The sequence below is a fragment of the Propithecus coquereli genome, unplaced genomic scaffold, assembly GCF_000956105.1.
Source record: "Propithecus coquereli isolate 6110/MARCELLA unplaced genomic scaffold, Pcoq_1.0 Scaffold181, whole genome shotgun sequence".
NCBI classification, from domain to species: domain Eukaryota; kingdom Metazoa; phylum Chordata; class Mammalia; order Primates; family Indriidae; genus Propithecus; species Propithecus coquereli.
The window spans coordinates 4,917,197-4,944,442 of NW_012142857.1; the positions used below are offsets into that span (position 1 = coordinate 4,917,197).

At 36.4% G+C, this 27,246-nt stretch overlaps 1 protein-coding gene across 1 annotated transcript in view; it reads right to left on the reverse strand.

Annotated features, from left to right (window-relative positions):
• DYM (dymeclin) overlaps nucleotides 1-27,246 on the reverse strand; it is a 359,526-nt gene that overhangs the window by 99,156 nt on the left and 233,124 nt on the right. The window contains exon 12 of the mRNA XM_012642636.1: nucleotides 7,164-7,266. Within this exon, the coding sequence (XP_012498090.1) occupies nucleotides 7,164-7,266 (103 nt within the window). The remainder of the gene's footprint in view (nucleotides 1-7,163; nucleotides 7,267-27,246) is intronic.

Here is a 27,246-nt window from a genome sequence, read left to right on the forward strand (position 1 = left end):
AAATCCAAGATCTGTACCTATAAAGAAGAATATAAAGTAAAAATTATGCTACCCTTTCTCTTTCCTTGCGGTCCTTCAATTGACCTCCCAAAGGCAACTATTATTTAATAGTTTCTTGTGCATTACTCCAGAAAATTTTAATGCATATTTTCAAGCATATATGTATGTATAATCTATATACTGTGAAGTGTTTTAGTGATTTATATCTCATGGATATCTTTTCATATAAACCCATATGGACTGAATTCATTTTTTAAAAAAAATAGCTATAGAATACTACACTGGACATATTTATACTTTATTTAATAGGTCTCTTATTGATGGATATTTTGCTTATTTCCATTTTTTGCTCGTAAGTCTGAAAAATATACACACCTTTGTGTAACTTCATATCTGACTGATTTTAGCAGTTTCTAAAGTCAAATCACTGCTCAAGAAACATATTTTGCCTCCTTAAAAATATTAATTTGTTCCAAGTATAAAATGTATTTTCCTGCATTGACCTTTGTGCCATAATGCCAGCCAAGTTGATATCTATCTGCTAATACATCCAACAAATTGTTTTCTAATGCTCCGAGCATTGCTTTTCAAAGACTTTATCAAGATAGAATTCATACACCATATACTTCACCAATTTAAACAGTATGTAAAAGTCAATGGTTTTTAGTATATACATAGAGTTGTACAACCATCACAACTTAATTTTAAAATATTTCATCACCTCCCCATATAAATCCTGTACCCATTAGCAGTGACACCCTATTCTGCCTCATTCATCTACTATCAACCTCTATATGAGGTGCCTATTCTGGGCAGTTCATATAAATGGGATCATGCAACAAGTGGCCTTGTTACTGGTTTCTTTTACTTATTATAATGTTTTCAGGGTTCATCCATGTTGAAGAACATATGAGCACTTCACTCCTTTTTATTGTCAAATAGTATACCATATGGCTTGGAAATACCATATTTTATTTATTCATTTATCTGCTGATGGACATTTGGGTTGTTTCCAATTTTTGGCTATTATGAATAACGGTTTTAAGAACATTCACAATTTGGGGTGGATATATGCTTTTAATTCATTTGTAGCTACACCCAGGAATGAAACTGCTGGGTCATATGGTAATTCTATGTTTAACCTTTTGATGAACTGGAAATTGTTTACCAAAATGGCGGCACCATTTAACATTCCCATGACTAGTACATGAGGATATTAACATTTCCACCTCCTCACCAACACTTGTTGTTACATGCCTTTTTGATTCTGACTGTCATACTAGATCTGAAGTATTAATAGTATCCCATTGCAGTTTTGATTTGCATTTCCTTAATGGCTAATGAAGCTGAGGATCATTTGATGTACTCGTTGGACATTTTTTATATCTTCTTTGGAGAAATGTCTATTTCTTGTTTTTTAAAAAATGCAGAAAAACCTTTATTGCTTTCTTGCGTCATAGTCCCACAGGGCTCAGTTGACTTTCCATGAGATGATTCAGGGATCCAAGCAATGCCATCCTCTGGCACCTTGGAATCTCCCACTGGGCCTCCTGTGTCTTTGCTAGCAGTTGATGGGGGAAGAAGAGTATGGAAGATGGCACAGTGGTGACATCATCTCCATCTCCATTCCACTTACAAGCACTAGCCATACGGCATCCTCCTAGATGCAAAGGAGTTGGAAAATGTTGCTTCACTGTGTAATCAGGGAGAAGAAACAGTCTTGGTGAGCATTCAGCCAGCCTCTGCCTCATCTGAAGTCTAGTGAGGTGACTGGCACATGCTTGACATTCAGGAAAGGTGGCTGATCGACTGGAAGCCTGCCAACATGACCCCCATTCCTTAGGCTGTGGTGGGCACTCTGGTTTGGCTTATTTCTGGGGCTTCAGGACATACCCAGCCCTAGTAATTCCAAGGCCAGAAAGCAAGTGGGGGCCCATCTTTAGGGTTTAGATCCACTCTTTGATGCCAAATAACTACCCAGAAGCTCCCAGACAGATTAGAAACCCCTCCTGATGCCACTGCTCAGCTGTGGTCAGTGAATGGCGGCTGCTTTTATATCTGAATCCACCCCTTTCCTCCTCCTATAGGATATTCCTCCTGTCACTAAAGGGCACAGAGATAGCTCTATCCCCGGAACTAACACCTGTGGTCCCACACACAGGCAGCATAATTGCAACAGCTAACCTTACTATGTGACAAGGATCTTACCTGGAGACTCATTCATTTAATTCTCACAAGAACCCTAGGTGGTCAGTTCTCCTGTCATTGCCATTTTATAGATGAGATAACAGGCCCAGAGAGGCAAAACAACCAAAACAACCTGCTTAAAGCCACACAGCTCACAAGCTACAGAACCAGGTCACAAAATATATTTGTCCATTTTTAAAATTGTGTTATTTATTTTTTAAATACTGAGTTCTAAGAGTTTTTTACATATTCTAGATACTAGCCCCTTATCAGATAGATGATTTGCAAATATTTTTTCCCATTTTGTGGATTTTCTTTTCACTTCCTTAATCGCATTATATGAAACACAAAAGTTTTAAATTTTGATGAAGTGTAATTTATCTATTTTTCTTTTCTCATTTATGTTTTGGTGTCATCTAAGAAGTCTCTGCCTAACCCAAAGTCATGAAAGTTTACTCATATTTTCTTTTAGCTCTTACATTTAGGTCTATGGTCCATTTTGAGTTAATTTTTGTATATGGTATGAGAGAGGGTAACAAATAATTCTTCAGCACTTATTATATACTAGACATGGCAATGATGCATTATTTTTTTTCCCACTTCTATGCTCCTGTTGAAGCATAACCCCTGGAATGTTTTCACACCTTAATCTCTCTTTTAAAAAATACTACCTAGCTCAAATTTCATCTCTTTTCCGTGAAGACTGCCACAATACTTCCCCCTCCTTCCTGAAAGTTGTTCTCTTGCTCTTCTGACATCTTACAAGTTTGGTTATAGATCTTTCAAAGTAATTCCAAAACAGAAGTTCTAGCAATATTCTGTTAATGTCACCGTCACTGGAATAAATGCATGTAAAGCCAACAACCAAAAATAATTGTTTCAAAAGTGACATTTAAAAGAAGCTGTTTTCATAGTGACAAATTTCATAGCTACTGTCTGCTTATTTTTCTAATTCTGGCTCCTTACTCTGTTTGGTCAGGGTCTTTTTGGCTTGTGTCTTTGTAATAATATTAATAGTTACTGTTTGGAGTTAAATGGTCAGGTCAGTCCTACAGAAAGATTCAAAAGCTCTTTGATAACCAGAGGGCGATATAATTTGGTTTGTTATGGTTCCACCTAGAATAAAAGTTAGATTATTGTCATCTCAAATAGTTGCTAAGATGATTATCAGAAACTACAAAAGGAAAACAAAGCTTATATGACACTGTGATAATATTCATGACTTAAAAACCACGGTTATGGTTTAAAAAGCAACCATAACTCATTTGTTATCTTTGTTTCATTTTCTATATTCAGATTTGGTTGTGTATGATCAAAGTTGTCTGAAGGGTTCATTTTTATTTTAAAAAATTGATGAAAGATTCTCCTTTAACAATTTTCTCCTGTCCCTTTAGTCATTAAATTTTATGAAACCCTGATACAGACACCAAAGCACAGCCACGTCAACTGAACTTTACTTGCTTTCCTGAACACCGTTATTGGTCCCGTAGAGGCACTCTCTGTAGTGGGCATTCTCTCCCCACAGAAGACTTGAGAACAATTTTTGTTTTATTTCCCCTTAAGCAGCCAGGGCAGTTTCCTCATTATCTAGAACTTGGTTGAAGGTTTCAGGTTTCCCCTGAGATGTTCAGACAAACATTGTTGTACTAAAGTACTAATACTAATGTTTTTGTAACTTGCAATTTGCTTTCTATGTTGTTGCTCGACGGACTTGTGAATTATACAGCATAATGAGGATAAACATTTTCTTAACAAACCCAGAAACCTCTAGGTAGACTTAAAGTACTCTATGTATTACAGTGAGAAGAAAAACATATCCTTATTCTAAAGCACTTATTCAAACTCTTCCCCAATATAGTTCATTCAATTTTGGTGCAGAAAGTGTACATCTGGGAAACCACCGCTGCATTAAGACTCTTTTGTTTTCCTTTTCCGTCTTTTACAAACAAGTGGTTTAAAGTATTAGTCCAGGACACAGAATTCTATGTAGCTGTTGGCAAGGACACTTAACAAGTAAAAATTCTGTGGAAGAAAAAGGGAGGAACATATTCATTTTCCCAGTTAATGACTAATTTAAAAGAGAACATGGTTTCAAATGTGTAAATCACTTACACACAGTGTTTTGAGAAATGGCAATGACCAACAAAGCTTTGAGTTATCAGGAAAGAAGAACATACTATGCTTATTGTTAAGGTTACTACTGTTTTCTTTAATCACCTTTCAGATCGGTGTCAGAAGGAGTGATTCAGAGTCGTCGCTACTACTGAAATAGTGCTAACCATCCTCTTCAATTAACTCCAAGGAAAGGCACCAAAATTCAGGTTCATAAACCCATTTGAAAAATTTTGTGATTTGCAAAGTCTCATACACGCAAAGGTTAAAATAAGAACTGTTAGTGAAAGATCCCAAAGGGAATTTTCCAAGTATTTCTAGAAAGAAGATGCTTTAAGAAATTCATTTTTACTTAGTGAAAAGTCCATGCAAGAAGAAAACAGTCAATCAATGACTCTAAAAACTGTAAAATTCAAAAGGAGAATTCACATGGTTGTTACAAATTCAAACTGTTCTATCACTGCATAATCACCTCCATGACTGGCAAATATATGACCTATTTCCTCAAAGAAATATCAATTTTATGGATCTCCGATTAAAGGGGAATGCTGCTAGGGCAACTTCAGGACTATACAAATTTAACACATTTTTGTGGAATAAATGGCACAGGTATAGTATAATTATATAAAAGTAATAAAACATTTGCAGACGAACAAAATTCAAATTCTTACTAAACATAAATCCCCATTGCTACCCTGGTCCCAGCTGAGTTTTTCAGAAAACAGCTATTAGAAAGAAATATTCTTCATATCACAGTCATAGCAAGTATAGAACTAAGTGAGCTGTTATGCTAGTTTTTAAAAAAGTTTTGAATATTCAACCTAGCAGGAAAATCTTAAAAGATACTTTTTAGAATTACAAACTTAATACCTTAATGTTATGATACCTAGATCATAACATAACACACACACATACAATAAATAAAACAGAAGATAAATGGCACCAGTCAGGTTGTGGCCGCACACAGCTATCCTTGTTTATCAGAGACCAATATCTGGGCTGGGTGCTGTTCCCACAGTCTCACATCAGCACAAAGAGTTAGAAAGGAAACAAACCCCAGGAAACAAGCAAAGCCACTCTCCCGCTGTCTGTTATGCATCACCACTCCAAACTCAGAATTTAAAAATTCTCTAATAAAGTTTCTAAATGCCAACCCACTATGTTGTTGTCTGGCGATTTAGGGAGGGTCCTTACTGGAACTTGAACTTCTCCTCTGGTTTATGGCAAAATAATTTTTAGCATCTTTATCTAAGCTATATTCCAAAACACAAGAAATGTCACACAGATAGCAGCAAGCCCTAAAAAAGCTCCTAGTGCATGTTCCTTCCTAGTGTTATATAATGCTCACCCTGTGCTGCTACTATTCTATTCCATCAGCATCTTCTAGGGCCAGGTGTTGTCTTAGTCCGCTTTCTGTTGCTTTTAGAAGAGAATATCTGAAATTAGTTAACTTATAAAGAAAAGGGATTTATTTCTTACAGTGATGGAGACTGGTAAGTCCCAGGTTGACAAGGTGCATCTGGTGAGAGCCATCTTGTTAGTGGGGACTCTGCAGTGTCCCAAGGTGGTACAGGGCATCACATGGCAAGGTCCTGAGTGTGTTAACATGCTAACTCAGATCTCTCTTTCTATTCTTATAAAGCGTCCAGTTTCCCTTCCATGATGACCCATCAATCCATTAACCTACTACTCCATTATGAATGCATGAATCCACTCACAAGGCTAGAACCCTTATGATCTAATCCCTCCTTAAAGGCCCCGCCTCTCAATACTGCCACATTGGGGACTAAGGATGGATTTCTGATTCTTACTCTTGAAAAGAAATGTCGAAGTGATAAAATTCCATAATTACCATTAAAGCAATAGTGTATGAGTTTAACAGTGTTTTTCTTTTAAGTCAATTAATAAATTTTTTCTTCCATATTGAAGCGTGTTGGCTCTATGGGTGAATTGAAATGTATTTCTAATATGTGAAGTTAAACTTTTATGTAGCTTTTAAATAGTTTTGTGATTAATGGGAAACTGAAAATGGTTTTTGTTAATTATTGGGATATTCCTACTGGCCTTGTGTGGCAGGTTCTAAATATTTCTTACCATATATATATATATATATATATATATTCCATTTTTACTTCTGATATGAAAAACTTATTTTCTTTGGCACAGAGAAGTTTATTTTACTTTGCTTGCCAATAAATAGTTGGCATCAATTTGTAAGTAAAGTTTATCATATAGACTCACATGAGTTATTATACTGATGACAGCACAGCAATGAGATTCTCTTTCCCAGGAATTGAGAATTGGGATTTCAAGACTCTGGTTAGCTTAAGGCACTACACTCACAAGAACATGTTATAGGTCGGTGGGAAGGAGGAGAAGAGCTGGGGTTGCTATTTTAGGGCCAAGTATGCAAACACAGAAACCTAGCTGGCAGTAGAAAGCAGCAGAACAAAGCAGAAAAAAATGGAGCAGAGATCAGAAACTAAATGGCCACCGAAACAGGATATTCCTGAACCCAATGGCTTTTCAATCTCTGTGAAATCCAGGTATACTTTTTTCCCTTAAGTTCAATGAGAAATCTTTGCATACTTCCTATAAATTCCTCCTTTCGTTTTTGTGTAATTAGTCTGAATGAGTTTCTAATCAATTATTAACAATCATTGATTTACAGCTGATTTTCTTCAACCACTTGTTAACAATCATCTACAATTTTTTCCCTTGATTTGAGATTATCACTCCTTTTTTGCATATTAGAGGTTTCTCAGGCACGAAGAGCACAGGTTTTGAAAAGAGAGGGGTATTGTTATTTATAAGTTTAACAATGAAAAGAAAAATTTAATTGATGAAATAAGGTGACTACTTACATAATCTGGTAGAGGAACATCATTAGAACTCAGCGAACCTCTCAAGGACTGTGTGGCTTGTTCCAGAACTTTGTTGTGTTTTTTAGACAGCAAAGAAAACAAACTGAAAAAATAAACAAAAACCCAATTATATTAAAAGAACTAAATGTCTCCTTTTCTAAGTCTTATATGGACTTATATAGTTCCACATCATGTCAATTATTCTAAAATATACTTATAAATGATTCTTTTTTTCATGCCCAGGTTAACAGCAGGATTAACAATACCATTTATATAACAAAAAAAACGGAGCGAAGAGGATGTTTAAATTATAGGGGTTCTAAAAAAAAAATGACAGTTTAAAATGCTTCAAATGTAGCAGAAATTTTCAAAAGATTACTATAGTGGAAAGAACAGTGGTGAAAACCTGGGATATGTACTAACTTGATCACTAACTCACAGTGCAATCTAGTGCAAATCACTTGAGCTTATGTACCTTCTCATCTTTCAAACAAGTGTGCTGGATTAGATTATTTCTCCAGTGTAATACGGAGTCTATTATTCTGTATTACAGCTTTATATTCTTATGTGTCAAAATGAATGACTTTAAATACATGTTTTATAAGATTCTGCTTCTGGCCGTGATGGACTAACTGGTACTGGACAAATTGTCCTGCTGTAACCAACTAAAAACTGAAAAAAAAAATATATGAAACAACTGTTGTATAACATCTGAAGTGCAGGATTATGATCCTTAAAAACAAGAGAGATATACATGAACCCGTAAGAGTGAGCTTCTGCCTAGTGGAACATTCCAGACTCTGGTCCAGAAAGGTGGGGCCCGAACAGTACACAGCAATATTGTACGAGGCTGAGAAGGCAGAGGTACAAATTTAAGGCTGCTGTGGCAGCTGGAATCTGCAGGGCAGAATACTAGAGAGGAGAGAAATACAAGAAAGGAGGTCCAGAAATGTAGTGTCTTCTTGGGCACTTGGGTAAATACTAAGGTGTACTGTGCAGAGCAAGACCTCACCAAGTGTGGTAGTGAACAACTATCTAGGAACTGTAAACTGAACAGAGATTTTGGAGGTCATAACTGACTGAGGGATACTAGAGCTCCAATCTGCCAGTGGATAGACTCCTTAAACATGAGCACTCAGTTGAATTCTCAGAAAGGCCATGATTTAAGAATAGGGCTACTTTAATCGAGAACAGATTACTTCATTCTAAGAGGCACCCTAATAAAGTAAAATAGACAATCTTCAAAAAATAAAGCTGATTTACATTAAATGTAAATGGACTATAAACACTCCAGTTAAATGTCAGAGATTTTCAGATTGGATAAAAAAGCAAGACCCAACCAACTATGTGCTGTTTAAAAGAGACACACTCGTAAATTCAAAGACACAGATAAGTTAACAGTAAAAGGATACAAAAAAGACATATTATGCAAACACTAACCTTAAAGAAGCTGGAGTGGCTATATTAATTTAAGATAAAGTAGGCTTTAGAACATTACTAGAGATAAACAGGGAGATTTTATAATAATGAAAGCCAATTCACCAAGAAGATATAACAATCCTAAATATGTGCTTAATGATACGGCTTCAGATATACATAATTTATGATCCTAATATTAAATCTATTATATTTCATAAATAAAGAATTCTTCTTTAGGTTAGATGGCAACTTAAAGATAATTCTGGTTGCATGTACTTCATATACTTTCCATATAAATTTGAGGTATAACCTGTAGTATTTTTTAATGTCAAAAACAATGCTCTAGTGTTTCTTAGTGATGCTCTTCCAAATAAACTATTGATTTGAATATTAATTAAGAAAATTTCTAATGATTTCAGATGGTTTAAGTAGGATATTCACTGAAAACAGGGCTACTAAATATTCTTTCCAGTTTAATTTTTAACTAACATCAAGGAAAAAAATTTCTTAAACACTATCTGGTAACACTAGATGCACAACGCAAATAAAACAGAAGTGATGAATATTCTCTAAATCTATATTTATAGCAGAAAGAAAAAATAATTACATAATTACTGAATGAATAAGTGTGAAATTATATGATACTGGATACACGCTAAGCATGTATCTAAAAGAAAGATTTCTTTGAAATGGAATAGTCCAGTGAAGTTTCATGAAGTGGTTAGGCCCTAGATAGAGTCTTGAAAAGGAAGAAAGATTTATTTGTGCAAGAGAGGAGAGAGAACATTTCCAAATAGAAAGCAAAGCACAGAAGCAAAAGTAAGACAGTGAGAAAACTGAAGCAGAGGTACTATAGAAAGAAGCAGGAAACAGGATTCAAGCTATAAGGGTAAGTGGTTTTTTTCAATCATTTCATTTTTGAGGGTCTACTCTATTCGGGGTTTAGTTTTGCTTTGTTTTGTTTTTCCCTTTTTAATGTTAAAAGTAAGCATCATACTTTCCACTCACCGCTATTCCCATGACCCATTGGTAACTAATATTAACAGTTTATGGTACACGATTCCAGAAATGCTATATGCATCAAGGCATGTATATAAACACGTATTGCATATACATACATCCATCATTTTTATTCCATGAAATAAGTTCTGTCTGTACTTTGCACTTTTTCCATGTAATAATATATTTAAAAACAAACAAGAACAAAAAAAACCCAATAATTCATTCATTAGACAAATATTTCAGTGTCTGTTACTTGATACCTAATTATATGGATATATCATAATTCATTTAGTCTATTATTAATCAGTCATTGCAATTGTTTCTAGTTTCTTATACTATAAACAGCACTGCAAATGAATATCCTTGTACATAATTTTTAGCATGCTTGAGTGAGACTATCTATAGGATAAATTCCTTTAAGTAAAACTGCTAAGTAAAAGATTAACTGAACATAATACTGAATTGCATTAGGGGTACATATTTTTAAATATGCAAATTATTTTTCAAGAGATGCAAAGAGAAAGGTAAAAAATATAATAGGATTGTGTATAAAGCATGTTTACATGGAAATGCATAAAGAAGGAAATTAGTGAGATGCTTCTAATTGGTTGCAGTGTACTTTCTGGAATAAATGGAATTTCATAAGTTTTTTTAGATTAAAACAACTTTGGTAGTCGACTCTAGCAGAGGGTATGGCAACACTCACAGACAGAAACTGGATACACAAATAAGAGGAAAGTAATAAATATGCCAGAAAGAAGTGAGCTTCTTGGTGTTAGTAAGAGAATGCAGACAAGTGAAGCTAAATAGCATAATTTTGTTGAGTTTACAAAAAATAAGAACAGGAGCTGCTTTATGGGTTCAACAAACCTGGGATATTCACTCTCATATTCATTTGTTTGTATTCTGTGTGTGTGTGGGGGGGGTGTCCTATTACTGCACCTTCAGAGAACAATAGAGGCAATGCATCGTAAATTTCTTCATCATTTTCAGTACCTTATTAAACAAGTCCTAGGAATCAGAGCAAAAAACACTTGAAATTGTTTCCTCAGGAGAAGAAAGCCTAGCTTGTTTATTTATTTTAAAAGAGAACACTAACAATCTGTTTTCTTTGCTAGTAGGAGATTAAACAAGGAAATAAACTTCAATTCAAACATAAGACATTTCAGTTCAGCATAATGGAAAACTTGACTATTAAGGGCATAAACTGTTGAAATGGTACACCCCAAGAAGCTGGAGATACTTCTCCCAGCTATCTTTAAGAAATTTTCTGGAAGAACAGATAATTCAAAGTCACATTCAGTTCTCTATCATGAATGAAAAACAGAGAATTCACACTTATTCTAAGTTATTATCACACAATTTAATATGCTTTTTGCTCAGGTCTTATAACTAGAGCTTTTAAATTTTTTTAATCCTAATTTTGGCTTTCATTTAGCATTTTTTAAGACAAAATTTTTATGATACATGACTTGTAAATTGCTAAGTGGAAAAAGTAACTTTGCATGCAAAGTACTTAGCTTAATGCTAGTTAGAGTAAGTAACAGAGACCCATGATGTCTGTGTATAAATGGGAAAATCTGACTTTAAAAGTAAGTGAAATTCATCTTCAAGTTTGCTTAATATTCACTTAGGTTATATTTGCTAGGATACTTTTTTTTTAAATAAGAGATTAGTTTTTCTTTTTTGTACAAGAATGTTCATTAGAAATTGACTTAACAATAAAAAACTGAAAACCAAAATACTAATCAAGAATAGAATGGATAAACTGTGAGATATTTATATATGAAATGCTATATAGCAATTTAAAATTATCTAAAGCTACATGTTTCAATATGAATACAACTCAAAAATGATGTTGAATAAAAAACAAGCAAGGATCCTTATAGAATGTGAACAAGGTGATATTATTTATATAATATCTTAAAAATAGAAAATATTACATTTTATAGATAAAACATTAATATAGGCCAGGCGCGGTGGCTCACGCCTGTAATCCTAGCACTCTGGGAGGCTGAGGCGGGCGGATCGTTTGAGCTCAGGAGTTTAAGACCAGCCTGAGCAAGAGCAAGACCTCGTCTCTACTAAAAATAGAAAGAAATTGGCTGGACAACTAAAAATATATAGAAAAAATTAGCCGGGCATGGTGGCGCATGCCTGTAGTCCCAGCTACTTGGGAGGCCAAGGCAGGAGGATCGCCTGAGCCCAGGAGTTTGAGGTTGCTGTGAGCTGGGCTAATGTCACGGCACTCTAGCCCGGGAAACAGAGTGAGACTCTGTCTCAAAAACAACAAAAAAACATTAACATAAAGTAATATAAAATACATATGGAAATGATAAACCCTATATTTAGGATAGCCATTGTTCTCTGAGGAAGGAGGGAAGAAAATGGCATTCAGCTTTCATGTAAGTGTGTGTGCGCGCGCTCTACATATATATACGTACACATACGCGCACACATACACATACAGTGTGTATAAAATGTTCTGGTAACATTGAATACAAACACTGGGGACTGCTATATTACAGTTTTTTGTGTATGCCTGAAATATTATATACACTTTAAAAATCTGATAAAAAGAACATGCTTCCCTGAAGAAAACAGAGTCCCTGCCAACAAGACAGCATTTCACAAAAGAAAGAAGCATGTAAATAGAGTAACTGTGGTCAGTCCAAACTGGAACATGCTGAGAAAATCACAAGCTGGTGAAAATGGCTGCAGCGTAGGGAGCACAGATGGTGGCAGGAGATGAGACCAGGATGAAGACAGTTTGAAGCCAGGCTGTGAAGGGCTGCTTACGGCACATCAAAAGCCCTGGCCTTTATTAGTATGGAGTGAGAAGCTAATGGAACATCAGTCTTACAAAATGATGAAAGCGACATGGTTCCCTGACCCCAAGGAACTCACGTCTAATGGGATAAGAAAAAAAATGTCTACAACAGTGAAATCAGAGAATGCCATGGGTCTGAAGAGAGTGTGGTGGGAGCACAGAGGAAGGTCAGGTGCATTCCACAGAGGAAATCTATCTTGACTGTGGCCTGGAAGGTTAGGGGATTTGCTAGTAGGAAAAGTAAAAGGGGAGGAAGAACAATCAGAAAGGGGGAAGAGTGTATAAACAGGCATAGAGAGACCCCAGGGAAATACCCACAGCTTACAAGACAAGAATGGGGAAAGCCCATGGGGGTGGGGGTGAGTGGTGGCAAGAGATGAAGCTGGCAAGACAGGTAGAGGCCAGATTAAAAAAGGTCTTACACACCCTGCTAAAAGGTTTGCATTTCATCTCAAGTCACTGAGATAGACAGTGAGTCAAATATTTACCAATGGCCTACTATGTGCCAGTGTCGTGGCCTGTTTCTAGGGGCCGAGGAATGAACACAGAGACAAAGAGACACAGACACACACAAAGACGGTACAAGACTGCAGCAAACTTCTTGCTGTAGTTTCTTTATTTATAACACAGCCTGTTTGGCAACTGTCCCACCGCAATTTCTTTGTTCCCACACTGTCCCGACTCAACATGTCCCTGTTCCTTGTTGTTTCGTCTCCGGCGAGCAGATGGTTGCATCTGAACTCTCTAGCCCCTCCTGTTTGCAGGGTTAGGGCGCCCTGGCTTGTTTGCAAGGCCACAGGCATGTTCTTGAGAAAAACAACAAGGAACCGTTCCCAGACAAAGTGTCCTCTACATGCCAGGGACTGTGAAAGTTGCCTGGGAGGTGATGGCAAACAAAAGCAACACAATTTTTGGTCTGCTCTCCCAGGAGAGTGCAGTCAAATCAGGAAGGATACACCTAAATAGACTGAAGGTGAACACGGAATGTTATAGGGACACAGGTGAGGGCTTCCCAAGCTATACTTGAAGGTAGAAACAGGAAATCATTTCTGGAGATGATGCCTGAGCTGTATCTTAAGGAATAATTAGGAGTTAGGTAAGCAAATCAAGCAATGGTAAAGATAATTTGGGCAGAGCAAAGAGCAAAAACTAAGGCAGAGAAACATGTACCCTGTGGGTGCAGGAACCAGCACTGCCTGCAGGTACATCAAATGCTGAGTACACAGCAGAGCAAAGGGATAAGACTGGCCAGTAGTGAGGATAGTTCATATAGCACCTCTTAGGTCTCACTTAGACCTTGGACTGTATCCTGCAAGCCAGAGGTGTTCTATGACAGCAGGACTGCAATCTGAGAAAGTGACAAAGCAAAGCTGCTGTGCTTGGCATTCAGGTACGAGGTGGGAAGCAGGGGTCAACAGGAAGGATGGTGGATTACTCCTTAGCCTCTTCCCTATGCTGTCCCATCTATGGTGGCCACAGAGTTCCTGCCATGAAACCCCAGGGCTCCTTGAACCAAAGTTTGAAAACCACTGACCTAGGCATAACAATTAAATTTGTCTTAGAAAGATTCCTCTGCCCATGGAGGGAAGGATGGACAGAGGATAACAACAGAACCAGAGGAGAAACAGAGAGAACCTTTGATGAGGAGGCTTTAAATTAAAGCAAGTGTGAGCTATTTGGGAGACAAGAGAGACAACACAGAGAGTGAAAGAAGAAAATCATGGATGACTGAGGTTTCTAACTTGGGAAACTTAGTGCCTGAAAATGCTAGGAATATAGAAGAGTTGAAGGGGAAGGAGGAAACCCTTAGAAAGACAGAAATTAATAGCAGCGGTCCTGACTTACACGTGCCTACTGTATACCAGGCACTGTCCATCAAAGAGTCACATAAAGTAAATACTGCTGTTATCCATGCCACATACCTCCTCCTTTTTTTTTTATTTTTATTTTTAAAGAGATGATGGAATTGAAGCACAGAGAGGTTAAGTAATTCATCCAGGCACAGTAATTCATCTAGTTACTAAGTGGTGGAGTCAGGAGTGAAATTCTGGAGTGGCTCCAGAATCCATGCTCTTAACAATTCTTCTAGGAAACCCAGAGGAGTTCGGGAACAGCAGGTGGAGATGCTTAGAAATAATCAGAAGGGCAGTTTAGAAACACTAATCTGGTTCTCAACAGAGAGGTGAGGAGAAATTTTAGGGTTATCTGCATCAGTTTTGATCATAAAAGTGGAGGTGATCACTAAAGGATAAAAAAAGAACTATAGTGGTGGCCAACGCCTGTAATCCTAGCACTCTGGGAGGCTGAGGCAGAAGGATCACTTGAGGTCAGAAGTTTGAGACCAGTCTCAGAAAGAGTGAGACCCTGTCTGTACTAAAAATAGAAAGAAATTAGCTGGACAAGTAAAAAAAATAAAAATAAAAAAAATTAGCTGGGCGTGGTGGTGCATGCCTGTAGGCCTAGCTACTCGGGAGGCTGAGGCAGGAGGATCACTTGAGCCCAGGAGTTTGAGGTTGCTGTGAGCTAGGCTGACGCCACAGTGCTCTAGCCTAGGGAACAGAGCAAGACTCTGCCTCAAAAAAAACAGAAAAGAAAAGAACTATAAGGATAGATCTCTGAGAAATAACAAGGCTAAAAGGACAGAACAAAGGTAGCCAGTAAAGGCTGCTTAGAGAAATAGGAGAAGAACTAGAAAAGAAAGACATTCTGGAAGCCAAGAGAGTAATTTCAAGGAGGAATAATCACCACTGTTACAAGCTGTCAAATGGTAAAGTAGGATTTACAAAATGAAACAAAGTCACTGGATTTGGCACAGGAAAACAAATCAATGGTGACCTTATCCGTTTTCAGAGGGGAGGAGGTGGCAGAAGCTGGACTGCAGTGGTTAAGAAATAAGTAGGATTTGAGAAAGTACACAAAATAGGCATAGACTCTTTTAAGAAATGAGGCATTGCTGGGAGCAGAGTGCTCGAGTAATATTCTGAAGGGAAGACAACACAGAAAGAAGGTTACATATTGGGAGGTTGTGGGGAGATCCCTCTTTGAAAGTTTCTGACATTTCCTATAGGAGCTTTGACAATCCTCAGAATTTTGAATCAACTTCTCTCCATGCCTCAGTCCTTCCCTCTAACACACTCGTAACAGTAGTCACAGGGCAAATGAGAAATAACTTAACTCCACAAAAGAAATGGAGTAGATTATTTTCAGACAGAGAAACGTAGGTATAGAGAGTTGGGTAGTTGACCCAAAGTCAAGGTTACATTGTGTAGTGAATAGAATCACACTAACTTCTCTACTACTCACTTGGTACTTAAATATAGTCTTATGCTACGAGTGACATTATTTTAAATCGGCTTTATTGAGGAATAATCTTTATATAAATCTTTATATAATAAAACTTACTGTTTTTTTGAAAAATGTCAACATTCATGGAACCTACCACCACAATAATGATATAAAACATTTCTGTGACCCCAAAAAGTTCCCTCTTGCTCTTTTATACTCAATCTCCTCCTCCAATACCTTCTCCCCAAGCCCACCCTCCAGGAAACCACAGATCTGCTTCCTGTTACTACAGTTTTGCCTTTTCTAGAATTTCCATGGAATCACACCATACATCCTCTTCTTGCATCTACCTTTCCTAGCACTCAGCACACTTTTCAAATGCATCCATGTTGTTCTGTGTATCAGCAATTCACTCCTTTTCATTGTTGAGTAGTTTCCCACTGTATGGATATATTTCGATTTCTTTATTTACTAGTTGATGTACATTAAGGTTGTTTCCATTGTTGGGCTATTATGAGTAAAGACGCTATAAATATTCTTGTACAGGTTTTTCTGTGAACATATGTTTTCATTTCTCTTGAATAAATACCTATGAGTGGGATTGCTGGACTGTATGCTATTTGTTTAGCTTCATAAAACACTGCTAAACTGTGGCACATTCTTGCTAGCATTTGGTCTTTAAGTATTTTTAATTGTAGCCATTCTAGTGGGTGTAAAGTAATTTTCTCTGTGGTTTTAATCTGCATTTTTCTAATGAGTTTTCCAGTTCTCTTATGTTTTCTTTGGCGAAATGTCTATTCAAATCTTTTGTCCATTTAAAAACTGGGTTGTTTTTCTTCTTCTTCTTGAGTTGTAAGAGTTCTTTATATAATCTGGATATAAATTCTTATTATCAGGTATGTTTTCTAAGGATTTTCTCCCAGTCTGTGGCCTGGGGGTGGGGGAGTGGGGGTAGTTTGTCTTTTCATCTTCTTTTTTTTTTTTTTTTTTTTTGAGACAGAGTCTTGCTCTGTTGCCTTGGGCTAGGGTGCCGTGGTGTTAGCCTAGCTCACAGCAACCTCAAAGTCCTGGGCTCAAGCAATCCTTCTGCCTCAGCCTCCCGAGTAGCTGGGACTACAGGCAGGCACCACCATGCCTGGCTAATTTTTTCTATATATTTTTAGTTGTCCAGATAATTTCTTTCTATTTTTAGTAGAGATGGGGTCTCACTCTTGCTCAGGCTGGTCTCAAACTCCTGACCTTGAGCAATCCTCCCGCCTCAGCATCCCAGAGTGCTAGGATTACAGGCATGAGCCACCACACCCAGCCTCATCTTCTTAACAGTATCTTTTAAAGAGCAAAATTTTTAAATTTCATAAAATCTAATTCATTAAATTTAAAAAAATAGTTTGTGCTTTTTTGTGTCTGAAGAAATCTCTGTCTAACCCAAGATACAAAGATTTTCTCTTACGATTTCTTCTAGAAGTTTTATAGTTTTAAGTCTTACATCGAGTCTATACCCCTGTTTGACATAATACATATACATGGCATGAGGAGTCGAGGTTCATTTTATTGTTTGTGTCCTTTGTTTTCTGCATATAGATATTTAATTGTTTCCATACAAATTTTAGAATCAACTTGTCAATTTCTATCAAATAGTCTGGTAAGATTTTGATTAGGATTATGTTAAATGTATAGCTCAATTTTAAGATCTTAACAATATTGTGTCTCTGATGGATGAGTATAAAATCACCCTGTTTATTTAGCTCTTCTTTAATTTCTTTCAGCAATGTTGTATAGCTTTCATTGTATAGGTCCTGCATGTATTTTAAGTTTATCCCTAAGTTGTTTCATATTTTTTTGCTACTGAAAATATTAGATGACATATGAAACGTCCGATTTCCTTAAGTACTAAGTTTGACAGCTGATATCTCTGACATTTCCAAGTCCAGCCTCTGTAGTTTGAGCAGCATTATTTGTGCAACATGTGGTCGAGCACTGTCTTGCAAGAGGACTGGCCTGTCTCTATTGACCAATCTCAGCTGCTTAATTGCAAGCATCCTCGTCATTTTGTCCTAAGTGTCTTTGACACTTCTTGTCTTGTTTTTATTGTGAAGATATATCCTCATTATTTCAAACACACAGTTTGGCTTGTGATTATCTTTCAAAAATTTTTAGAGCAATTTTTGTGAAACCACGGATAAGTAAAAAATTTGTGTTATTTTCAAATATGAGTTCCGTTGTGGAACCAATGGTGCGCAGACAGCTCAAAATATCAACGAAGTGTTTGGGAAGGATGTGGCTAATGAAGGCACAGTATGTTGATGGTTTGAGAAGTTCTGTTCTGGTGATTTTAATCTGGAAAATGAGCCATGTGGGCGACCTGAGACCAAGGTGGATAATGATGAGCTAAAAGCTGTAGTGGAAGCAAATTCATTTCAACCTAAGTGTGAATTAGCAGCAAAGTCTGATGTTATTATTCCAACAATATTGAACCATTTGAAATGGGCAAGGTAAAGAAGCTGGATAGATGAGTACTGCATGAATTAAATGAGCATCAGAAGAGAAATCGTCTTGAGGCTTGTGCTTCTTTGCTGTCACGGCATAAAGGCAAACCATTTCTACACTGTATTGTTACATGTGATGAAAATGGATTCTTTTTGACAATGAAGCATTAGGCACAATGGTTGAATAAAGAGGAAGTGCCAAGATACAGTCCCCAACTGAATATTCATCAAAAAAAGCTAATGGTGTCTGTTAGGTGTTCCACTGCTGGTATTATCCGCTACAGCTTCATGGTACCTGGTCAATCAATTATAGTGGACATCTACTGTATTGGACAAAATGACGAGGATGCTTGCAATTAAGCAGCTGAGACTGGTCAACAGAGACAGGTCAGTCCTCTTGCAAGACAATGCTCCACCACATGTTGCACAAACAATGCTGCTCAAACTACAGAGGCTAGACTTGGAAACTCTGTCATCCACCATATTGATCAGATCTTGGACCAACTGACTACCACTTCTTCCAGGCTTTGGACCACTTCTTGCAAGGAAAAATATTCAATTCTCAACAAGCTGTGGAAAACGCCTTTTGTGATTCCATCGCCACTTGCTGTCCAGGCTTCTTTGCTGCTGGCATAACGAGCTACCATTAAGATGGCAAAACTGTGTCTATAGTTTAGGCACATACTTTGATTAATTGTACTGCATGTTTGTGATATAATAAACTAAACTTTTGATTCAAAATCAGACGTTTCATATTTAATGATCTTAATGGTATTATTTTAGAATTTCAACTCCTGAATGTTCATACCAAGAATATAAAAAAAATTGTTACATGCTGACCTTGTATCCCATGACCTTGCTAAAGTCATGTTTTAGATGTTTTTGTAGATTCATTAGGACTTTTTAAAAGATACGATATCCTATGCAAATAGTTAAGCAGTTAATAGAATTAAAAAGACAGTTTTAAATCTTCTTTTCCAATCTGGATGTTTAAAATTTCTTTTTCTTGACTTACTGCACTGGCTAGGACCTACAGTACAAAATTGAATAAAGGTGAGAGTGGACATCCTTGCCATTTTCCTGATCTTAGGGAAAAAGTATCCAGTCTTTCACCAGTAAGTATGACTTTTTCATCAATGCCCTTTATTAGGTTGATGTTTTTTCTGTACCTACAGAGATGATCACACGGTTTTCTTTTTAAGTCTATTAAAGTAGTGGATTGTACTGATTATGGAGTGTTAAACCAACCTTACATTCCTAGGATGGATCCTGATGGCTATCTTTTTATATGATGATGATGTGGATAAATAGTAAGAATGACAGTAGTTATCACTTACTGAGAATATACTCGGTGTCACATACCTTTCTAATCTTTTATATTTGTTAACTAAATTAATATACAACCGCTTAATGAAGAGAGTAGTACTATTATTGTCACATTATACATGGTGAAACTAAGGCATTACAGAGGTAAATTAACTTGTCAAGGATTACACTGCTTGTAAGTGGAAGAGCTAGAATTTACACCCTGGTAATCTGACTCTAGACCCTAGACTCATAACCACTTTATCATCTCTTACCTGGACATTTATTTTATTAATTATGGTGGCTATTGTTTTTTTCTGTCCAGGATGATTTACTCTCACCTTCTTTCAGGAACAGAAACTATTTTCCTGAAAAAAATGAGTTTATGGCACAAGCGGAGTCAATTATAATATGTCATTCCCTGGGTCACAAAGACTGGTCAATGGATATATGCTCTTCATTGAGCTGGTTGGAAACTTTCCCCAGGAATTTTTAAACTAGAAATGGTGAGAAAGCTGCTTTTCCTCTCTGGTCATAAGATCATGAAGATTTAATTCTGGAGGTACCTATGGTTATGGTTTAGCTTCATAGAGAAAACCATGTGCAAGAAGAGAGAATGAACATAAGCTGAGTTTGGGGCGTGGGGAGAATATAAGAATGTGAGAGCAAAAGAGGAATTATTAATAATATGCCCTGGAGGTGCTGACTCCCCAATTCGAGTCCCTGAGGTTCCCACCGTCTCCTGTCCTTCTCTTGTAGGCATTCTCCACTAACATCCTTAAGACAAATCTTTTTCTTATATGCTTGAGTCTGGTATGCTTTACTCCCTCATCTTGAAGTCCTTACTCAAACATCATCTCTTCTTTGAGGCCAACCACAATCAACCTAGTTAAAATCACAACCCAGTGCTGGCATGTCCCCTTTCTCCTTCCACTACACTTTATTATTTCCCCACACAACTCAATACTTTCTGAAATATTATATACTTTTACTGTTTCTATCCCCTAGAACAGAAGTTGGCAAACTACAGCCTGCAGAACAAATCCAGCCTACCATTTGTTTTTGTGTTAATAAATGAAATTTACTAGGACATGGCCATGTGGTCCATTCATTCATGTACTGTCTATGGCTGCTTTCATGCTACAATGACAGAGTCGAGTAGTTGTGACAGAGAACATCTGACAAGCAAAACCTAACAGATTTAGCATCTAGTCCATTACAGAAAAAGTTTCCTGTCTCCTGCACTAGTACATAAGCTCTTGCATACATACTAGTATGGCAGAGATTTCACCTGCTCTGTTTGCTGCTACATTCCAAGGGCCTAGAACAATGCCTGGCACATAGCAAGTACTTAGTATTAGTTCACTGAATACAATGTAAAAGTTCCCTGATTTAAAAAAAAAAAAAAAAGCACTTTTGTTAAGTGTAAACTGTCAAAGTTTATCTGGTTTTGATTCTTTAGATAGACACCTAATGATTTGATGGTCAGGAAAGTATCTTTTTCCATATTTTTACCACACTAAAAACACACACAAAAAACAAGCATTCTCTCCCATTTACCTAGAAATACAATTGCTTTACACTTTTCCGTTTCTCCTGAATATTTTTTGTTGAATATATAAACCTAGATGATCTGCTGCCAGATTGGCTTTGGGACATAAGGGAAAGACAAGAGTCAGGGGAATCATCAAGGTTTTGAGCCTAAGCAAACAGGAGGATGGGCAAACCATTTACTTAAGTGGGAAAGACTGTGGGAAGTTTCAGGGAGCCCACTAGAAGCTCCCTCTCAGATCTGGTAAGTTTGAGATGCCCATTCATTATCCAGGTGGAGGTTTCAAGTAGATGCATGGATTTATGAGTCTGGATTCAGGGTAAAGATGCACATTTGGGAACTGTAAGTATATAACTGGAATTTAAAGCCATGGCAATACATTAGAAAATTTAGAGACCAGAAAAGCCTGGAACCTAACCTAGAAGTAGGGAAAGAGAAGCTAATGAGCTTGTAGGTAGAACTCCAGCAAGGTGTAGGTGTGAGGCGCACCAGGTATTAGAAAGTGGGGTACAGATGAGGTCCAAAACAGGAAGATTGACTAAAAATTTGTATGTAAACAGTCAGACTTTCAGTCCCATTCCCCTTCCCCACTCAGCCCAGTGCATGCCCTCCCTCCACCTTGGCAGAAGGATGAGCCAGAGAGACTCTGGCCTTGGGATTAGAAGGCACAGATGAGGAAGGGAGTGCTACTCTGAAAGAGAGCACGGTGTAAGTGTCTTGATGCTCGACACTGGAACCTCTGGATTCATTCCCTTCATCAGCTCAGAGAATGCCATCAGCTGGGTTTGCAGACCCAGGAAACATACTGCAGGGTTACTCTCAGGAGAAACTGAAAAGCATTAAGACAAAATGACCCACAGATATCAACACTTGGGAATTCCCCCCAAAAAACAGCCCAGTTGGAACATTCTAAAATGAAGCAACCCGTCAACAAAGCCCAACCCAATTAAACAGAACTTCCTTCCGATCAGTTCTTCAGTGTCTCACGTTTAAATATAAACATTTTGCCAAACATCATTAGAGAGAGCCACCAAAATAATAAACAAGCAAAAAAGAAATGGAAAAAGGAGCCAGGGATGAGAAGAAAAATGTCTAAAACATTACAATTACTAAACTAATGGAGAAAGGTAAGTATATTTCAGCTATGAAATAAGAAAGAGGCCATATAAAAAGGACTATCAGAGAATAAAAAAGAATTCAGGAAATGAAAATGTTAATATGATAGCAGAAATGAAAAATCCAATGGAAGGGTTGGAAAATAAATTTGAAGAACTTTCCCAGAAAGTGGAGCAAAAAAGACAAAGAGATGGAAAAACAGTAGAAAAATGACAATTAGAGAACTGGTCCACAAAGTCTAACACAGGATTTTTTAAAAAGACAAAGGAAATAGAAGGGGAAAAGACAGGCATTAAAGAATTATTTCAAGGAAAGTTCTCAAAACTGAAAAAGATGAATTTCCAGAAAGACCCCCACCCCCACCCCAAGAATCCAGAAAACAAAGAAAAACTGCACATCATAGCACATGACCGGAATTTCAAAACACTGGAGACAAAAGAAGGTCCTAAAAACTAAAAGAGAAAAAGAAGGAGGGAGGCCATATTCAAACCATCAAGAATTACTGTGGCATTAGCTACCTCAACAGCTACAAAATGATAAGCAATGTCTTCCAAATGCAGACAGAAATTACCCCCAAATATAGAACTGCCAAACTGTTATCCTAGAATAAAGATTAAAATACAGACTTTTTTTTTTTTGACAAAGGTTTAAGAAAAAGTTTGGGAATAACTGATCTGACCTAACATTACTACGTAACTGTACTGGGAAAACAGGGGAAGGGGCAGCTGCGAGTGTGGGTGCGGCTGCAGGGAGTTTAAGATAATGACTTCTGCTTCTCAAACACTGGTCAGTTCACACAGAATGCTTTTCTACCTCACTCCACTTTCTTGGCTTCTCATGAAAAATCCTTCTACTGACCTATTCAGAGAAAGTTGAGCAGACCAGTGATTGCCAAGGACAGGATTCAGGTAGCCTTTTTCAAAGACAATCAGACCAATTCAGAAGTGAGGGACAAGGAGAGGGAGAAAGGGACAGATAACAATGGCTCTAACTAATGTAGACAAGATGTGAGGATTAAAACACCATTAGTAAATAAAAAAAAAAATCAAAGTCTATGAAGATAGAACAAATTCATTTTATGCAACTTGTCTCTTTGTACTTGTAGAATATAATAAAAACAGTAACTTTTCCTCTCTTTCAAACTATGTAACCTTAGTTGTTTGCTTTAATATGCTGTTTCACAGTTGCTCTTAAATTGCTATACACAGGTTTAATACATACATGTATTGTAAACGTGTTTTTTTTACTCCAACGCCAAGTTCATTTAAGGCCTTAATTGTAGGTCTTTGGACAGTGTTCTGCACACAACATGGTCTAAATATGTTTGCTGCTAATAATTTGTTGTCTTCTTTTTCTCCTCTACCTTTCTTACTCCAATAAAAGAAACTGAAAATGTCAGTATTCCTGGCTTACAAAATTGGAACCAAGAGGTCTTAGTTAATTTTAGTAAAAAAAAAAAAAATCTTATTTTAAGGACCTAAAGTTAAAATAAAGGAGAGGCTAACTACATCATTATCTTTGTTACAAACACTGACATTTATACAAAGAAGCAAGGCTAAGACAGAGTAAACTGCCCATTCATTTCCATTTAATTGCCTTAATAACCATAAATATTATTTTAGATACATAATAACTAGCTTCAAATTCATTTCCATCCAGGACAAGTGCTAAAATAGTGTTGATTGTACGGCATAGAAGGTAAAAACAAAATAAGAAACCTCAGCACCACCAGCTTGCTGGATGTTAAGTAAGGCTTATTAAAATGCAAATATTTTATGGACAGCAGTTCAGAGCACAATGCATGGACCACAGATGTGTTCATCAGTACACTGAATACCATGTGATCCACTAGAATCTGTCACTCTGTATTTCAAGACTATAAGGAAAACTCAAAAATTCACCTTCTTTAAAAACTCTGAAATAAAAGCAAAAGATATAAAGAAATGTATGTATAATATCTAGTAGGCAAGGATCCCACCAAAAGGGGGATCCATGAATTGCAACTGGGGAATCCAATCCTAGTATTATAAAAACATGCAAGGTATCTTAGCAAGAACTTAAAATTATAGTTACAGAGTTCAGTATGATCTTCCTGGTATTATTGAATAACCCCCAAATTACATGTAGAACCAAAAATAATCAGTCATACAACATGGCAAAGTATTCAACTAAATAATGTTCCTTTAAAAAAAAAAATGCTCAAACTCAGGAATTGAATTTCCCTTGGTTAAGGTGACTAAAATCTAAATAAGGAAGATGTAGAAGAAAAACTGAAAGATGACTAACAACTTTAAAAATAATGTTACACAAATTGTTACTCATAAAAATACGTTGAGAATAATGGATAATATACATGATCTGGTAACCAAATTATTAATACCAAAATTACAAATGAGTGAAATAAAAGAATCTAACATTAGCTTAAAGACAATTACTTTTATTTTCCACAAAGGCATTCATGCAAATTTCTTTTGTGTTTTTAACTTTAAAGTAATTCAGAGAAAAATATTTAAAAAGTAGACATAATGCTAAAGGGTTGTTTCCTTAAGCAGATTTTTTCTCAATTTTAACTAAATTTGGTCAGAAATGCTATTTAGCAAGAATGACAAAATTAAAAATTGGTAATGTATCTCAAAAGAACTTTACTTTTAACTTTTATACTTATTTCATGGATAATATATTTTAAAAGTGTATATCCTTACATAAATTCAACTATAATGAAAAATCTTAAGTAATTTTTTATAATTAGCATGCAATCCTAAAGATGTCAACCTTTCTGAAGTTTCATGATATCTTCTCTGTTAAAAAAAAATATATTCTGTAAAGAACAGAAATAGATCTTCTGACTTGAAAGAACTTAGGTTGTCTTTTTCTGTCACCCTTTCTTAGTCCCCTGAGAAAACTGCATGTCAAGAAGATAGGAAACCTATCCAATTAAAAAAAAAAAAAAAATCCTATAGCACAATGTCACCAACTTATGGCAATAATTGGGATTGAAATAACATTCAATGAGAAAATTCATTTGGAAAGTGGGATTATCTCACAGTGAACACAGGAGAAGCCAGGATGCCACGTTAGGAGTTATTGTTATTATAGGTCATAAGGCACTTGGTAAGTGTAAGGAAATTTCCTCTTGGGGAAACCTACCAAATAAAGTATGTTTACTGTATGTTGGATTTTATAAAGACAGTCACAGGAAACATGATATTATTATTTAGAAAATGCTGCAGAATACCTACACCTACATTATTTATAAGGATGATATTTTCTGGGTATCGGACCCTTAATTTGGGGATCCCAACTGGAATTCCGGGATTTTTTTTGCTTAGCCCTTAATCTTAATTTAGCAAATATAATTAGTCTTTGGGAGGGCCATAGGAACAGGACGTCTTAATTGGAATTGTAAGTCTTTACTAGTAAATGCCTTTTTTCAACATCTGTTAGTCTCATTAGTATTAAAAAATCTTAGAAATGTAAAAACCCTATCCACTTATTTCAACTTCCTTTTGACTGTTGTATACTTTATTATTTATACTTGCTCTATACATTTTTAACATATATCTTCTATCTTTTGCTTGTATATTTATTCCAACTCTTCTGTGAACACAAGTTCAAGATCATACATGTCCATTCCTCTTTTCTTTCTTTCGATTCTTCTGTAATGCCTCCTATATACGCCAATGGCTCCAGTTTCCTTAAAAAAAATCTACTGATTATTGGTAGATAAAATACCCTTTGAGTTAAAGTTCAGAGATACTTTTTAGAGAAACCATGAAACCAAACATATATTTACAGTAAACTTCATAGAAAAGCCACCTCCCCTGTGACTCATCCTGAAATACAGAAGCAGCCCCCTTTCCACACTCTAATACATAAACCCAAGCCACAAAAACAGCTTTCCATGAATGAAACGGGTTATCAACGCCCAAAGGAAAGCTATGGATTTAACTCCTTCGGCCTTAATTCAAAGTCTTATTAATTTAATACAGTTCTCAACAAGCTCAGTTATTAGCTTCTTTGGCTAAAACTTACAAATAATAAAAGCAACAAAGAAGAGGGGAAAACCAGGATGTGAATATGGTGGAGATGGGGAATATTTAAGAGTAGTGTGACCAAACACAGAGAAAGGAGCCTCAATGTCAAAGTAGGAGCAAACCCAGAATTCCATTACAGTTTAGTACAACGGCATAATGCAAATCAACAACCTTGCAATATCAAGACTCAAATGTATATATGGTCTCATAATTAAAAAGTCACAAAAGTCTCCACTAGTAAGATCTCTATCTAAAATGCTTTTAAAACATTTTTAAGGTAGTCTTTCAGAAAACATACTTTTGTTATCTGTGAAATATGTGGAACTCCACAATTCCCAAGGATGCTAGATAAATGAGGTATCACTTAAAAAGGATTTTAAAGACTTGTGAGTTTAAATAGCAGATTTTACAATATTAACATTACAGAAGTAGAATTCTAGCAGTAGTTGTAAAAATGCCACCATTTTGAGACAAAATTATAACTCAAATCGAGTTGAACATAACCTGATAGGAAATGATCTCCCGTTTTAAGAACCATGGTTAATGTTTAACCACATATAACCCCCAAATTTTCCTAAGACCCGTGACACACATTCATGCTTTGTGCTCCCTCTGCTGGCTCTATAGCCACCGTTAAGCCCATTCTTGGGAGATTTGTTGTATGAGGCACTCCCATGACAACATACTGAAAGGCACTGGTACAAAACATTTGGGATCTTAAAAGGTAATCCACCTCTCTCCTTTGAGTGTTGAGGAAAAACAAGAGAGGTGACATAAGCTGACCAAGGTCACGAGGTGTTCTGCAAGATACCCGGTCTTTTGGCTCCTGATCTAGTCCTCCTTCCATCCCATAATGATCTCAATGTCTTCATGTACAAGGACTGTTATTGAACTTTATTTTGCTACAAGTTACTTAAAATCTGAATCTTGATATCTTTGGGTCACACATAGATTTTTCACTGTACTGTAATTACAAATGATAAGGGGATTTCACCAACATTCAGTGCAGACATATTAGGTTCAAAGAGTATCCCTGTTTCTAATTTTCTTGGAC